Genomic DNA, 13,293 nt, shown 5'->3' with positions numbered 1-13,293 from the left:
GCAGCAGACTGCAGTGCTGGTGCTCCCTGTGCCTCTGTCCTCATGCACACGTTAACTCCTTCCCAGTGCTGAGGTGCAGCTGTTGTTGAAGTGCAGACGTAGCAGTGCTGGATGTGCAAACAGCCTGGAAGTTGCCAGTCATTGTTTTCCAGATGACACGCGCCCCGTTCGAGTGCTTTGTTTATTGGCTGGACTGACCCTGAGCCAACTTTCCTCACGGAACAGTTATTTCCTGCACTAGGAGGGAGGGTTGTGTTGCAAATCCTCATCCTTCCAGACCCCATCCCTCTGTCTTGCTGGCTGCCTGGCTGGAGGGCTGGTTTCTGTCCCTTTCCTTCCTTGAAACTGGGTTCAAGGGCAGATCTCCCAGGCTGGCTTCCAGCTTGGAGCAACTGACGTAACAACCTGCAGCCAGTGTGCACTTTATGGAGAGGCTGGTGTGAGCTGAGTGTGTCCTGCTGCTTAGATTTTGCTGTGCCAACCGTACCTTGGGCACAGGGCAGGGCCCACGAGCCAGATACACTGCAGCAAGAGCTGCCGGGCACGTGGATGTCCTGCTGCCGGGTCCAGGTATGAGAGCTGCTGCAATCCTACTGCAGAGCAAGAACAGCCCAGCTCTGACCAGAGAACACACATGGAAAGTAGGAGCAGAGGGAGATCACTTTACTGGGATGTGCTCAGGCTGCGTGGCTGACAGGAAGCTCAGTTGAGTCTGTCCCCTGTTCCCAGGGATGTCCCTACAGTTCTGGTGCTCGCAGGCTCCTCTGGGCTCTGCAGGGTGTGTGTCCTGCACGGCGCTTCCTGCAGAGCTGCAGCACTGCGTTGCCTTGGAGCACGAGCCCCTGGTGCTGGGGATGATCTCCAGGACGTGGTGCTCGTGCTGCTGCTCATCTTTCATTCTCCATCCGGGCAGTGGGGTCAGACAGTGAGTGGCTCAGCCTGTTCTCCGTGCTCGCCTTGACAGCTGTGTTGCTGCCCTCCACCAACCGCCATATCTCTGCCCACGCCTCATCCAGGTACTGGGATGAGCGGATCCAGCGGAAGAACAAGCCTAGGGGACAAGGGGCTGCGTCACCTGGGCCGTGTGCTGCTGCAGGAGCGACAAGCAGAGCTACTGCGTGCAACCCAGATGGGTTGGGAAAGCCTGAGGGTTGCACCCGCCGTACCCTGCCACAGCTGGATGCTCTGGGGCTCCACCGAGGGCCAGATGACCAGTGGGTTGGGTGAGTAGAGGGGGTTCAGGTATTTCTTCCTCTCCTCGGGCTGGTCCAGCCAGGCCCAGAGGGAGTGCGTGCTCTCCTTCACTTTGCACAAACACCTACAGGAGAACCGAGATGTGCTTCAGTCCCGGCACTGACCCGGGATGGTGACTGACCCAGGAGGGGTCTGTGCCTGTGGGTCAGGGTCTGCTCTGGGGCACAATGACGTTGCTCACGGGGCACTGCTGTCCCCACGTCCCAGCCACTTGCCTCTCCTTCTCATTGTTGCAGAGGAAAGTGCCGTAGTCGGAGGCGTAGGCGTTGTCGAAGAGGGTGAGGAGCAGCCCCTCACTGAACTCCAGCGAGAAGGGGAACTGCCGGCTCAGCTGCCACACGCAGTCCAGGAAGAGGAGGAAGAGTGGAGCCTCCTGCTTCAGCCGAGCGTGTGAGTAGGCAGAGTGGGCACAGCGCAGATGGAAGGGATGGCCAGCCTGCAGGACCCCATGGTAGCGGTAACGGGGCTGCAGGGGACCACAGGACCCCCCACCTCAGCTCCTGCTGCCCCTCACCTGGATCCACTCCCTCTCCAGCAGCCCCTGGAAGCCCTTCAGTGTGCGGCAGCCTGGCTCCAGGATCACCTGTGCCAGCGCTGTCACCAGCAGCGTGGTGTCTGTGCCCTCTGCCCCGTGCACCAGCACGCTGCTCTCCTCCCTGCAGGCACAGCCAAGGCGCTGCCAGCTGCACCCTGTGCACTGATCTCGGGGGGAGGGGCAGGATGCTGGGCCCCCTACCTGTCCAGGCACTGTGCAGCCACGCAGGCTGTACTGAGGGCTGCCTTCACGTGGCTCAGCCAGCGGCAGCTCTCCAGCCGGCCCAGCCAGCGGTCCATGCCCAGCGAAGCATCATTGCAGGCCTCCACCAGCTTGATGAAGCTCTCCTGCAGCGGGCGGCCTCTGGGGAGGGAAGGAGGAGAAGGGGAGGCAGCCTGGTGAGGGGCTCTCTGTGGCTCTCTGTGCTTTTGTGGGCTGGAGCTGAGAAGTTCAGCGCAGCCCTCACCGCTCCAGTGGCCGATGCAGCCTCTTCCACTGCGGGTACGAGGATTTGGGCTCCGTGCCCCCCCCCGTCATCCGTGCCTGTTTGGCCGCCTGTGCTGAGCGCGTGTCGATGATGAAGCCCCGCTCGCCCTCATCCAGCACCGACCCCAGCAGCATCTCATCCTCTGGGCAGCGCTTGCGGTTGGGGCCGGTCAGCGGCTGCCCGCTGCGGAGCATCACCTGTGGGGAGGGGGCTGCGGGCATCACCAGCGGGCATGGGGGTGGGAGGAGAGGGAAGGGGGGGGGATGTGGACTCACGGTGCCGTTCCTGGTGTGGTAGTAGCTGAGGACGGGGAAGCGCCCGCCCTGCCGGAACCGGGCCGCCCTCCGCAGGGTCTCTTCACTCACAGCCGCCGGCACGATGACGGCAGGAGGGTACGTGGGGCAGATGGAGAAGTCCTGGTTCACGTCACTCAGCCGCCACTGGTTGGTCTGGGGGTGATGTGAAGGTGGGACCCCCAGCCAGGAGTAAAGGACCAATCCAGTCACCCCTTCCCTCTCCTTAAGGGTGGGATGTGACACCCCCCCTCCCCCCAAGGCCAACCTGCGTGGCAATGTGCTGGAAGTGCTGCTCCATGGAGAGCAGCGGCCACCCCTCCTCCAGCCGCAGGCTCTGGGGCCGGTGGAAGAAGGGGTACATCATCATCACAGAGTCCACCGAGGAGAGGGCCTGCAGCACAGCACAGCAGAGCTGGGGGAAGGCTGGCAATGTCCTCCCTGCAAACCCTATCCGTGTTCCCTCCTGCAAGGCCTGGCAGCGCGGGTGCCCCATGCAAACACAGCTCCAGCAGCTGAGTGTTTACCCACGTTAATGGCAGACCCAGAGCAAACACCGTGGGCAGCCACCTGCTCCTGCCAACCCTTTGCAGCCCGGCACGGCTCACCTCGATGGAGCTGGCGATGTTCAGGCACTCCTCCATGCCCGGGATCTCCAGCTGCAGCACCTTCAGGTCCTTGCAGCGCAGCGTGATGGTGCCGGAGGAGCCGGCCAGCCTGGGGAGGGCAGCGGGGTCAGGGCAGGAGGGGCTGCACGTGCAGACAGCACAGAGCTGCCCCCTGCCTGGGGGGGCTGAGAAGGGCACAGCACTGAGCGGGGCTCCCGGTGGATCCCGCTGTGCCTGAAGCTGTGACTCCCACCAGCTCCCCTCTGAGCAGCCAGCCTTGCCCCACGGAGCTGCGTGAGGCCGGGCACTGCCGGGCAAGCTGGAGGAGCCGAGAGCACCTAAAGCCAAACCTGTTGTCCCGCGGGGAGCCGCTGCTGTGGGGGGGCTGATACCAGCCTACATTCTGCACTCTGGGGCACGGAGGAGAAGAGGAGGTCAATGGCCACTGCCGCAGGCCACGGGGAAGAGGAGAGAGGAGGCTCTGCGGTGCCGGGAGGGCGGCCGGGAATCACCCCCATCCAGGACGGGACAAAGAGGGGGCACAGGGTGCGAAAGGACCGACCTCTTCTCCACGGCGTCCACGTTGCGGATGAGCAGCCAGAGCTCCACGGCGCTGGGCTGCCCGTCGCCGCCGGGGCAGGAGGAGAGCAGCAGGTGGTGGCTGGTGATGCACAGGGTGCCCTTCACCGCCGGCTGCCCCGCGCACGACAGCAGCACGCTCTCCACCGTGGCCGTTTTGATCAGCTCGGAGAACTCCATGGCGGTGCTGGAGGGAGAAAGGGGAAATCCTGAGCGGCACAACCCGGCTGGAATCCCCCCACCCTCCCGTCCGTCCCCGCAGTGCAGCCTCCCCCGTCCCGTTCGTATCGTCACCTAAAGCCGATGCCGCTTCCTCCCTGCAGAGCTGCGCTGGTTTCCTCCCCGGCGCTGCTGTCACCGCAGTGGGGAAACTGAGGCAGAGACCCTCGGGGGGCTGTGGGTGCAGGGACGCTGAGCCCGGCGCGGGTTGGGGGGCACCTGGGGGGAGTTGGGCCGGCTGCCGCCTCACATCGGCTCCGCTCTGCGGGGCGGGAGGAGGAGGAGGAAGAGGGGAGAAAGAGGAGGAAGAAGGGAGGAGGAGGAGGAGGGGGCGGCGATCGGCTCGCACAGTGCACCCCAACAACCCCAACACCCGCCCATGGATCCACTGCTCCGGGGGTGACGGCCGGGGTGCACACGGGGGACACGCGGGGTGCGCGGCTGCGCAGGAACGGAGCCGCGGGGGGGGGGTTAAGGTGGACCCGCCGGTGGATGCGGGGCGGGGGAGTAAGGGGACGAGGGGAGGGGTCGCACCGGGGGTGCACGCGGGTTTGCAGCCCCGCAACGGGAGGAAGCGGGGCCGTGTGGGGTCAGGTGACGGCTGCGGGGGTCGAGGGGCTCCGGGCCGAACTCTGCCCGCCGGACCGCCGCACCCACCTTAAGGCCCCGCAGCGCACAGCTGTCCCGCAGCTGCCCGGCGCCCACGGCCACCGCGCGGCCCCGCACCCCGCCCCGTCGGCACGTGGAGCTGCTCGCTTCCCTTCCTTCGCCCTTTTTTAGCGGCCCCGGGCCCGGACGGGAAGTCGGTGTGTCACGCAGCGGAGCGGGAGGGCTCTGCCCGGCACCGCATCGCCGCGTCCTCCCCGCGCTTCCTCCGGGAGGACGAGGAGCCGCTTCCCAACCGGAGACAGCGGTGCTCAAATAGGAAAGAAAAGGGACAAAACAACAACAACAAAAAGCAACTTCTTTGCACGCCTTTGGATTAGCCAAGTTCCTGCCCGTTATAATTATCCCCAACCTTTATTGTTCCGGGGGTAGATAAATAGGCGGCACTGGGCGCAGCTGCAGTGGCTGCTCCTCGTCCTGCTGGGTGTGCTGGGCTCTGGGAGCTGCAGTTGGAGATTTGGGACCGTTTGGGGTCTGGGCTGCAGCCATGGCCCTGGGCCAGGTGACGTTCTCTGAGCTGGGCGCAGAGGAGCCGGCTGCAGGTGAGGAGAGCCTGGCTGGGGTCAAGGCGCTGACGGCCAAACTGAAGCTGCAGACCCGCCGCCCTTCATACCTGGAGTGGGAGGCGCGGGTGCGGGGGCAGCCCTGGGGCAGGCCGACCCCATGGGGGGCGAAGGGGACCTCAGGGCAGCCCAGGGCTGAGCAGGACGGCAGCATCTGTGGCTTCCCTGGTATGGAGGAGGCTCTGGAGTGGCTCAGGACGGAGCTGGTGAGTAATGCTGGGGGTGAGGGGCACGGAGGGGTGGTGCCTGACCCCACAAAGCAGCCGCCGGGGCTGCTCCTGCTGCAGCTCACGGCCCTGCTCCTGCACCAAGCACAGCCACTGTCTGTGGGGTTTTGCCCGGTGCTGCAGCTCTGCCCTCCTGCCCTGCCCAGCGCTGCGGGTTGTGGCTCTGCACTTGTCACCCCTCCCTGCTGCTTTGTGCAGACAGCAACAGCCTCACGGGTGCAAACCTACCCGGGCAGATCCCAGTCCCTGTGCCCAGACTGCGCTGCACACGTGGGCTCTGCGCTGATCCCAGCACCGTGTATTCCTGATTCCCCGAGGCTTTGTCACCAAGCCGTGCTGTTACAGCAGCCCTGCGGGCGCTGAGCCCCTGCCGGCTGCCCACAGCTCCATTCCCCCACAGCAGGAGCTGCAGGCTGCGGATCAACGCCTGGCACAGCAGCTGATGCGCCTGCGGGCACAGCTGAACTGGCTGAAGGTGGAGCAGGTCTGTCACCGGCACAAGGAGATGCTGGACGACGCCACCTTCGGCCTCGAGGGCTGCGAGGAGGACTCGGATCTGCTCTGCACCATCCCCCCCAAGGCCGCCTTCCTGCTCTCCATGCCGCTCAGGCACATCGGTGTCACCCGCATGAACATCAACTCCCGGCGCTTCTCCCTCTGCTGAGTGCAGCGGGGCCCTGCGGGCACCCATGGGTGCAGCCGGGGGTTGAGAGAGGCTCATAGGTGCCCCAAAGCACTGCAGGGACACCTGGCTCAGGGCTGAGCTCCATCTTGTTTGTGCTACTGGAGACGTGCCACCCGTGGATGTGCTGTGTGCGGTGGGGGGCGGCCGCAGGGAGGATGTGGGGAGCAGCGCTCGGAGGAGGAATAAAAGCAGGCGATGGTGAGAAGGAGCACTTCCTGCTGCGCACAGCACGGCGCTGCCAACCCCTTGGGGTGCCAGGAGGGGACCCGCTCCCAACGCTGCCCCGTGGGCTGGTTTTCTCAATGGTTTCTGCTTTGGGATGGATCCACACTGGGGAAAAAGGGTCTCTGCTGTGAGGACCCCCCTGCCAGCCCCTCCCCATGCACCCAGCTGCGATGGGTGTTGGGGCTGCAGTGCTGCAGGAAGTGCTCATTGCCAACAGCTGCCTGTCGTGGGGCCTGGAGGTGCTGGGGGCTGCGCTCAGTGCTGGGCAGCCCTGTGTTACCCCATGGCCACCCCAGGCGCTGTGGGCTCTGCCTGTGGCTGTCCTTGCTGCAGGGCTTTGCTTTTCCATTTATAGCCCCTCCCCTGTTCACACCAAGCCCTTTGCCAAAGGAGCTGCCACTCTTAGCATGTGATAGCACACATTTTGCAAACGCTGCCCCGGGGTGATACGGGCTGACCCAGGAAGTGGTGGTTTGGCTCAAGGGACCATCTGGGTACCAGGAGGAAACAGGGAGAGCTGCACGAGCTCCTGAGGCAGCAGCACATGGCAGGGCTGGCAGTGAGCCCTTGCCCAGGGGCACCCACGGTGCTGGGTAACGCGCTGGGTGTGGGGCTGAGGAATGTCCCCATAAAGGTGGCTGCAGCGCTCGGTGCCCCCCGGCACAGCTCGGTGGTTCTGCCTGCACTGCTGCAAAGCAGCTGGTGGGAACCTGCGGCTTTGCCTTTGATGGTGGAAGCCAAGACAATAGCGTTGTGGTTGCTCTGCTCAGAGCTGTCTCTGAAAACCCAGGGCTGGCGGCGTGGCACAGCCTGGGCACGAGGCGTCCCCTCCGGTCTGTCCCCATTTCAGCTGTCAGTGCAGCTCTTGGGGGACTGAGGCTTGGGGGGCGTGATGGTGATGGCCAAAGTGGGGCTGTGGGTGCAGGAGGTGTCTCACGGCCCAGCAGGGTCTGGTGGGGGTACGGCACAACCGGAGTTGCCACTGTGATCCCACAGCACTGAGCTTTGGGAAGGAGGCTCTAAAGGGACCGGGGGGCTTTAAAGGGACTGGGGGGCTTTAAAGGGACCGGGGGGCTCTGCAGCCTTTTGGGTGACAGCATCGCACCCATCACTGCCCCCCCACACCATGTGGCCTATTGTGTACCCCCACTCCACCCCAACCAAGGGGCTCGGTGCCCCCAAACCCACCCGATCCCAGGGCCGAGGGCACCTGGAGCAGGACCCCGACACACAGCCCAGCTGGGGATGGCAGGAAGCCTCGGGGTTTGTCACCAGTGCTTGCGGTTGTGCGCGAGCTGCGAAGCAGCTCCTCTAGAGTTTGCTCAGGAGGCAGGAAACCGGGGCAGGCGGCGAGCAAGAGAGAACGGCGGCGGTGGGGAGCGCACCCGAGTGTGGGGGGCTCAGCTGCACTGCCAGGGGTCAGCGTGAGCCCGCGGCCATGGGGAGGACGTGAGAAGGGACCATCACTGCTGCGCGGCCATGGGAGTCTGAGAGAGCTGGTCCTCGTTGTGCTGCCCACAGGTAACGGAGTCGGGATGGAGCTCTGCAGCAAGCGGTGCTGGGCAGGTGCACGTTGTGCTCACTGATGGTGCTCTGCAGATGGGTGGGAGTGGGGGCTCACTGCAGCGGGGCTGGGAGTGATGGCACTTGGGCAGCTGGGAGGCACGGATGGGAGCTCCCCATGCCAGGGGATAGCAGCCACTCTGATGTCAGGGCAGCCAGTCCCTGTTTGTAAGGCAAAGCGGGAGAACTGTGCCAGGCCCTGGCCCACCTGGGGATGAGAGCAGCAGTTCGGTGCCGGTCCATCAGCATCCCATCACGGATGGTTTCAAGCACTGAGGTGTGTCCGGTTTCGGTGCAGTTTTGGTGCAGACATCTCCGTGCCGTGATGGCGGCGTGGGGCGGCTCTGCCCTGCTGGCTCTGCACAGCATCCAGCGGGATCACATGGGGACAGGAACGGGGTCAGCCCAACCTCAGCCCCGCTCACGCTGACCAACCACCATCAGCCAGAGCTGCTCACACGGAAGGGCCTGCAGAGCAGCGAGAGCAAGTGACGGCCGTGCACTGGGGCAGTGGGGACACTGCGGGATGTGTGTGCACTGTTTGCATGCAGCCTTCGTGCAGAAATTCGTTTGCACAGATGCAGTCACAAAACCTGACTTCAAACGCCCCGACGCAGCGCGGCCCTCGCACTGAGCAGGTGGAACGGTTGCTCAGTGGAAATTATGCTGTGGCTTGAGTACATCAGAGAAAAAGACACAATAGCAGCACCTCCCTCTGCACCTCGGCTTCTCGCAGAGAGGAAAAAACACCTCCCAGGTCCCTCTGCTGTGGTGGAGCATGGGGGCTCCGTGTCCATGGGCTTGGGTTTGTGCTCAGCTCTGAGCTTTGTCCCCAGGGCCGTGGTGGAGCTGCTCCAGGACTGTTCTCAAAGCAGAGTGGGCAGAAGGGGGCAGCGGGGCCTGAATCATGGTGCAGGGGGCCCAGCTGCCCTCCCCTCCCCACAGCCTCCTCTCCCATCTGCCGCAGTGTTGTGGGCACTCCGAGGTGGCGCCCTGGGCACAGCAGGAGGGCGGCCCTGCCATTGCGCTGCCGTCTCCACTGTGGGGTGATGAGCGTGGGGTGCTCCCAGTTCCTGTGCATGGGTTCAGGGTGTGCTCAGTGACTGAGGGATCTGGTGGCACCCAGGGACACCACATCCCCCCTGAGATGAAGGTGACAGAGGAGAAAAGAGTGACACCGATGTAGAGATAATCACTGGCAGCAAGGCAGAAACTGCGCGGGGCACTGCCAGCACCGGCTGGGGACACGGGTTGGGGTTGTACCTGCGTGGGGACGAATCCTGGTGGCGTGGGTGTGGGGATTCTGCAGAAAAGCATTTTCCAGGGCTGTGGGCCACTGCTTGCGTGTGTCACTGCACCGGGGCTCCGACAGCTTCTGTGGGAAGGTGAGAGTCAAGCAGTGCAAAGAAGGCTCCCTCCATCCACTCGTGGCACCAGGGCTGGTGCTTGAGGTGGGTGTCTGGCACTCATCACCTGCTGTGCCAGGACAAAGGCAAGAGGAAATATGGCTGGTGACGGAGTCAGGGGATACCCTGCAGAGTGTGCAGGAAGGGCTGTGTGATGGGGCAAGTAGGAGAGACGGATGCAGGGATGGGATGGATGGATGTGGTAAATGGGATGAATGAATGGCTGCAGAGATGAGATGGGTAAATGTGGGGATGGGGATGATGGGGCCGGGGGGGGATGAAGGCTTTTCTCACTACTCTCCATAGCCACCATGGGCTGCTGCTGCAGCTCGGACTATGATGAGGACTGGATTGAGAACATCGACATCTGTGAGCACTGCAACTACCCCATTGACCCCGACAGCAAGCGCCAGGTGAGGGGGCAGCCACAGGACAGTCGGGGTGGTGTGGGATGGCCAAGCCCTTGGTGGCACGAGGGGACGCGGGGCCTGCATTCATGGGACCCCCCTGCTCCCTCACAGCAGCTCATCCGCAATGGCTCTGAGGTGCGGGATCCCCTGGTGTCCTACGAGGCCATGTCTCCGCCATGCTCCCCACTGCAAGGTACAGCACGGGGGGGGCCGCTGGGTGTACCCCATGGCCACCTCCATCCCAACACTGTGCTCTGCCCAGACAAGCTCGTGGTGGCCCTGTATGACTATGAACCCACCCATGATGGGGACCTGGGACTTAAGCAGGGCGAGAAGCTGCGCGTCCTGGAAGAGTGAGTGAGCTCCAACTGTCCCCATGTTCCCTTGTCCCCCAGCCAGGGGGCCGGGCTCAGAGGGGCTCACAGGGCTGTGTCCTTGCAGGAGCGGGGAGTGGTGGAAGGCGCAGTCGCTCACCACGGGTCAGGAGGGTTTGATCCCCCACAACTTCGTGGCCATGGTGAACAGCCTGGAGCCAGAGCCGTGAGTGGGGCCGAGGGGCTGCATGGAGCCGGGCCAGAGCAGCAGGGAGATATGAGAGCCCCCATCTCACCCTGCCCTTGTCCTCAGGTGGTTCTTCAAGAACCTCAGCCGCAAGGATGCGGAGCGGCAGCTGCTGGCATCAGGAAACACGCACGGCTCCTTCCTCATCCGGGAGAGCGAGACCTCCAAAGGTATCACTGCCAGCCCAGCAGCTCCTCCTGCACTGCAGTGTGAGGAGAGCCGGGACCCCAGCAACCCCGTGCACCTTCCCCAGGCTCCTACTCACTGTCAGTGAGGGACTTCGACCAGAACCAGGGCGAGACAGTGAAGCACTACAAGATTCGCAACATGGACAACGGGGGGTACTACATCTCTCCACGGGTCACCTTCAGCAGCCTGCACGAGCTGGTGGAGTATTACTCGAGTACGTGCTGTCTGCAGCCAGTGCTGCCTGCAGGGTGGATGTGGGGATGGGATGGGGTGGGATGGGATGGGATGGGATGGGATGGGATGAGGTGTGATGGGGTGGGATGGGGTGGGGTGGGATGGGGTGGGAGGAGGAGGACACCCCGCTACCTGCACCCAGGTGCAGTTCATGCCGGGCTCCCCACGCACACTGACACGGGCTCTGCCTCCCCCGTGCTGCAGAAAGCTCGGATGGGCTGTGCACCCGCCTCGGCAAGCCCTGCAGGACGCAGAAGCCGCAGAAGCCGTGGTGGCAGGACGAGTGGGAGGTGCCACGAGAGTCACTGAAGCTGGTGGAGAAGCTGGGAGCCGGGCAGTTCGGAGAAGTCTGGATGGGTGAGTCAGGGTGAAAGCGGGGTGCTGCCTCCTGTGAGGGCACTGCGGCATCCTCGGGTCCAGCACAAGTCCTGTGCAACTTTGGCTTTATACAAGGATCTTCCTCGTGCAGTTTTAGACCCCTCCCCTGCTTCCTCCACCACCCCACCACGTTACTGCCGCCTGCCTCCATACGTGCTCACTGTGGGTCCTTCTCTTCCATCACACGCTGCCCCATCTCCCCGTAGGCTTCTACAATGGCCACACCAAAGTAGCCATCAAGAACCTGAAGCAGGGCAGCATGTCCCCCAGCGCCTTCCTGGCAGAGGCCAACCTGATGAAGAACCTGCAGCACCCGCGGCTGGTGCGGCTCTACGCCGTGGTGACCAAGGAGCCCATCTACATCATCACAGAGTACATGGAGAAGGGTGAGGACACCCGGGTAGGATAACTGAGTCACTCAGGCTAGAGAATACCTCTAGGACAACCTCTGAGACTTGCTGCCTTCACTGCAGGCAGCCTGGTGGACTTCCTCAAGACCTCAGAGGGCATCAAGCTCAGCATCAACAAACTGCTGGACATGGCTGCACAGGTGAGGGGCACAGGGACACGGCGGGGGGCTGCCAGGGCTTTCGCTGCTCCACCTAATGGTGATTGTGATGGTTATTTTGACCTGCAGATTGCTGAAGGAATGGCCTTCATCGAAGCCAAGAACTACATCCACCGTGACCTGCGGGCTGCCAACATCCTTGTGTCGGAGGCTCTGTGCTGCAAAATCGCTGACTTTGGGCTGGCTCGTCTCATTGAGGACAATGAGTACACAGCACGGGAAGGTGCGCCCAGCCTGCTGCCAGCCTGCGTGCCCCATCCGCCCCACATCACTGCCCCCAGCCTCGGGGGGGCTGCCAGAGCCACCCGGCCCTGCTGCTGGGGGCTCACAGCCCTACCTGGTGGCCGCAGCAGGAACAGGCAACTGCGCCAAACCCGGCTCCTTCCCAGCGTGCAGCAGGACAAAGGCTGGCTGTGCTGCCACATCAGGTCCAACAGAGGGATGTCCCGTAATGCTCATTCTTCCCCCCCCCTGCTGTTTTTCAGGGGCAAAATTCCCCATTAAGTGGACGGCACCGGAGGCCATTAATTACGGCACGTTCACCATCAAGTCTGACGTCTGGTCCTTCGGCATCCTGCTCACCGAGATCGTTACCTACGGCCGGATCCCGTATCCAGGTCAGGATTTCCCAGCAGCTGCAGGGCAGCGGGGCTCGCACACACGCAGGCGCACACCCGCCATGTGTGCATGCACTCCTGCACGCACACGGCTCCGCCTGGCCCCACTGCCTGCAACGGTTCCGAGCTCTTCTCATTGCACGTGGCCAGCCAGGCCCAAAACCCACCGTGGGGGGGGGCTCAGAGGTTCACAAAGGTCACGTGCTCCCTGCAAGACAGGCTGATGCAGATTCAGCGCCGCTCACACTGTCCCCTTGCAGGGATGACCAACCCCGAGGTGATCCAGAACCTGGAGCGCGGTTACCGCATGCCACAGCCAGACAACTGCCCGCGGGAGCTGTACGAACTGATGCGGCAGTGCTGGAAGGAGCAGCCCGAGGAGCGGCCCACCTTCGAGTACATGAAGAGCGTGCTGGAGGACTTCTTCACCGCCACCGAGGGGCAATACCAGCAGCAGCCGTGAGGCCCCGCGCCGTGCTGGGGGCACGCTGGGACCCCCCGACTGCACGAGCCTCCATTGAGCACGGCCCGGCAGTGGAGATTTGTGCGTCCCACTGAGCTTTGCCCTGAGCGGTGACAGGCTGAGTGCGCTGTGGCCGTGTCACATTGCCGTGCCCATGATGTCCCCTCCTTGCCTTGCAGCCCCGCACAGCACGGAGCCCCCATTGTGGGGCAGCCCCTCGCGGCCTGGGCCGGGCTGCAGCACAGGCCTCGGGCCCCTGGTGGCTCAGGCAGGGCCTCAGGCAGGACCCGTGGTGCCCCTCAGATGGAGGCCTGAGGCCCACGGGGTTGGGGTCGCTGCCGACCGGGCTCTCCCTGCTGCCACTCCGGTACTCGGCTGGGCCGCATTCCCTTGGCTCTGCCCGCCGTGGGCTCCAGGCCCGGCTGCTGCCACCGCCAGGCGCTCACCGCCCCGCGCCGTGCCCCCCCACCCGGTCGGGAATGGTTCGGCCCCACCTGCTCCCCCCTCCGCGCAGAATGGTTCCGCCCCGCCCACCTGGCCCCGCGCCCCGCGGTGGTGCATCC

The 13,293-nt window shown here is 64.0% G+C and overlaps 3 protein-coding genes across 16 annotated transcripts; 2 read left to right on the top strand and 1 right to left on the bottom strand.

The window, feature by feature from the left end:
• Positions 1-29: 29 nt before the first annotated feature.
• Positions 30-4,395, bottom strand: LOC140261591 (myotubularin-related protein 9-like). 2 transcript variants are annotated; one of them, XM_072355186.1, is made up of 12 exons: positions 4,051-4,386; positions 3,740-3,943; positions 3,528-3,587; positions 3,178-3,286; positions 2,838-2,963; positions 2,552-2,725; positions 2,256-2,473; positions 1,991-2,152; positions 1,769-1,910; positions 1,470-1,690; positions 1,167-1,318; positions 30-1,051 (listed from the first exon to the last, which is right to left on the bottom strand). In XM_072355186.1, exons 2-12 carry the CDS (start codon positions 3,934-3,936, stop codon positions 888-890), a joined length of 1,725 nt encoding a protein of 574 aa, XP_072211287.1. In that variant the 5' UTR covers positions 3,937-3,943; positions 4,051-4,386; the 3' UTR covers positions 30-887. The 2 variants fall into 2 exon arrangements, with proteins under 2 accessions (XP_072211287.1, XP_072211288.1); XM_072355187.1 differs by lacking the exon at positions 3,528-3,587 and having other exon boundaries at positions 4,051-4,395.
• A 277-nt stretch (positions 4,396-4,672) lies between these two features.
• Positions 4,673-7,859, top strand: FAM167B (family with sequence similarity 167 member B). Of its 2 annotated transcripts, none has more exons than XM_072355214.1 (2): positions 4,673-5,410; positions 5,835-7,859. In XM_072355214.1, exons 1-2 carry the CDS (start codon positions 5,129-5,131, stop codon positions 6,093-6,095), a joined length of 543 nt encoding a protein of 180 aa, XP_072211315.1. In that variant the 5' UTR covers positions 4,673-5,128; the 3' UTR covers positions 6,096-7,859. The 2 variants fall into 2 exon arrangements, with proteins under 2 accessions (XP_072211315.1, XP_072211314.1); XM_072355213.1 differs by having other exon boundaries at positions 4,676-5,410; positions 5,832-7,856.
• On the top strand, positions 7,746-13,183 carry LCK (LCK proto-oncogene, Src family tyrosine kinase). 12 transcript variants are annotated; one of them, XM_072355185.1, is made up of 13 exons: positions 7,746-7,862; positions 9,617-9,723; positions 9,835-9,913; positions 9,983-10,073; positions 10,162-10,260; positions 10,348-10,451; positions 10,535-10,684; positions 10,909-11,061; positions 11,289-11,468; positions 11,556-11,632; positions 11,720-11,873; positions 12,136-12,267; positions 12,528-13,183. In XM_072355185.1, exons 2-13 carry the CDS (start codon positions 9,622-9,624, stop codon positions 12,728-12,730), a joined length of 1,524 nt encoding a protein of 507 aa, XP_072211286.1. In that variant the 5' UTR covers positions 7,746-7,862; positions 9,617-9,621; the 3' UTR covers positions 12,731-13,183. The 12 variants fall into 12 exon arrangements, with proteins under 12 accessions (XP_072211286.1, XP_072211284.1, XP_072211283.1 ...); XM_072355183.1 differs by having other exon boundaries at positions 9,832-9,913; XM_072355182.1 differs by having other exon boundaries at positions 9,832-10,073.
• The last annotated feature ends 110 nt before the right edge of the window (positions 13,184-13,293 follow it).

Source organism: Excalfactoria chinensis, chromosome 22, assembly GCF_039878825.1.
Source record: "Excalfactoria chinensis isolate bCotChi1 chromosome 22, bCotChi1.hap2, whole genome shotgun sequence".
Classification (NCBI taxonomy): Eukaryota; Metazoa; Chordata; class Aves; order Galliformes; family Phasianidae; genus Excalfactoria; species Excalfactoria chinensis.
This window is presented reverse-complemented; position numbering and strand designations above follow the sequence as displayed.

Bases quoted from the DNA above. Each gene is read 5' to 3' on its own strand.
- LOC140261591 (XM_072355186.1), bottom strand. From the start codon at position 3,936: ATGGAGTTCTCCGAGCTGATCAAAACGGCCACGGTGGAGAGCGTGCTG. The intron at 2,964-3,177 runs GTGAGCCGTGCC...GCTGTGCTGCAG, and splicing joins ACATCGCCAGCTCCATCGAG to GCCCTCTCCTCGGTGGACTC. The intron at 1,911-1,990 runs GTAGGGGGCCCA...CTGTGCCTGCAG, and splicing joins GCTGCACAGTGCCTGGACAG to GGAGGAGAGCAGCGTGCTGG.
- FAM167B (XM_072355213.1), top strand. From the start codon at position 5,129: ATGGCCCTGGGCCAGGTGACGTTCTCTGAGCTGGGCGCAGAGGAGCCG. The intron at 5,411-5,831 runs GTGAGTAATGCT...ATTCCCCCACAG, and splicing joins AGTGGCTCAGGACGGAGCTG to CAGGAGCTGCAGGCTGCGGA.
- LCK (XM_072355174.1), top strand. From the start codon at position 9,622: ATGGGCTGCTGCTGCAGCTCGGACTATGATGAGGACTGGATTGAGAAC. The intron at 10,685-10,908 runs GTACGTGCTGTC...CCCGTGCTGCAG, and splicing joins GCTGGTGGAGTATTACTCGA to AAAGCTCGGATGGGCTGTGC. The intron at 11,469-11,555 runs GTGAGGACACCC...CCTTCACTGCAG, and splicing joins CACAGAGTACATGGAGAAGG to GCAGCCTGGTGGACTTCCTC.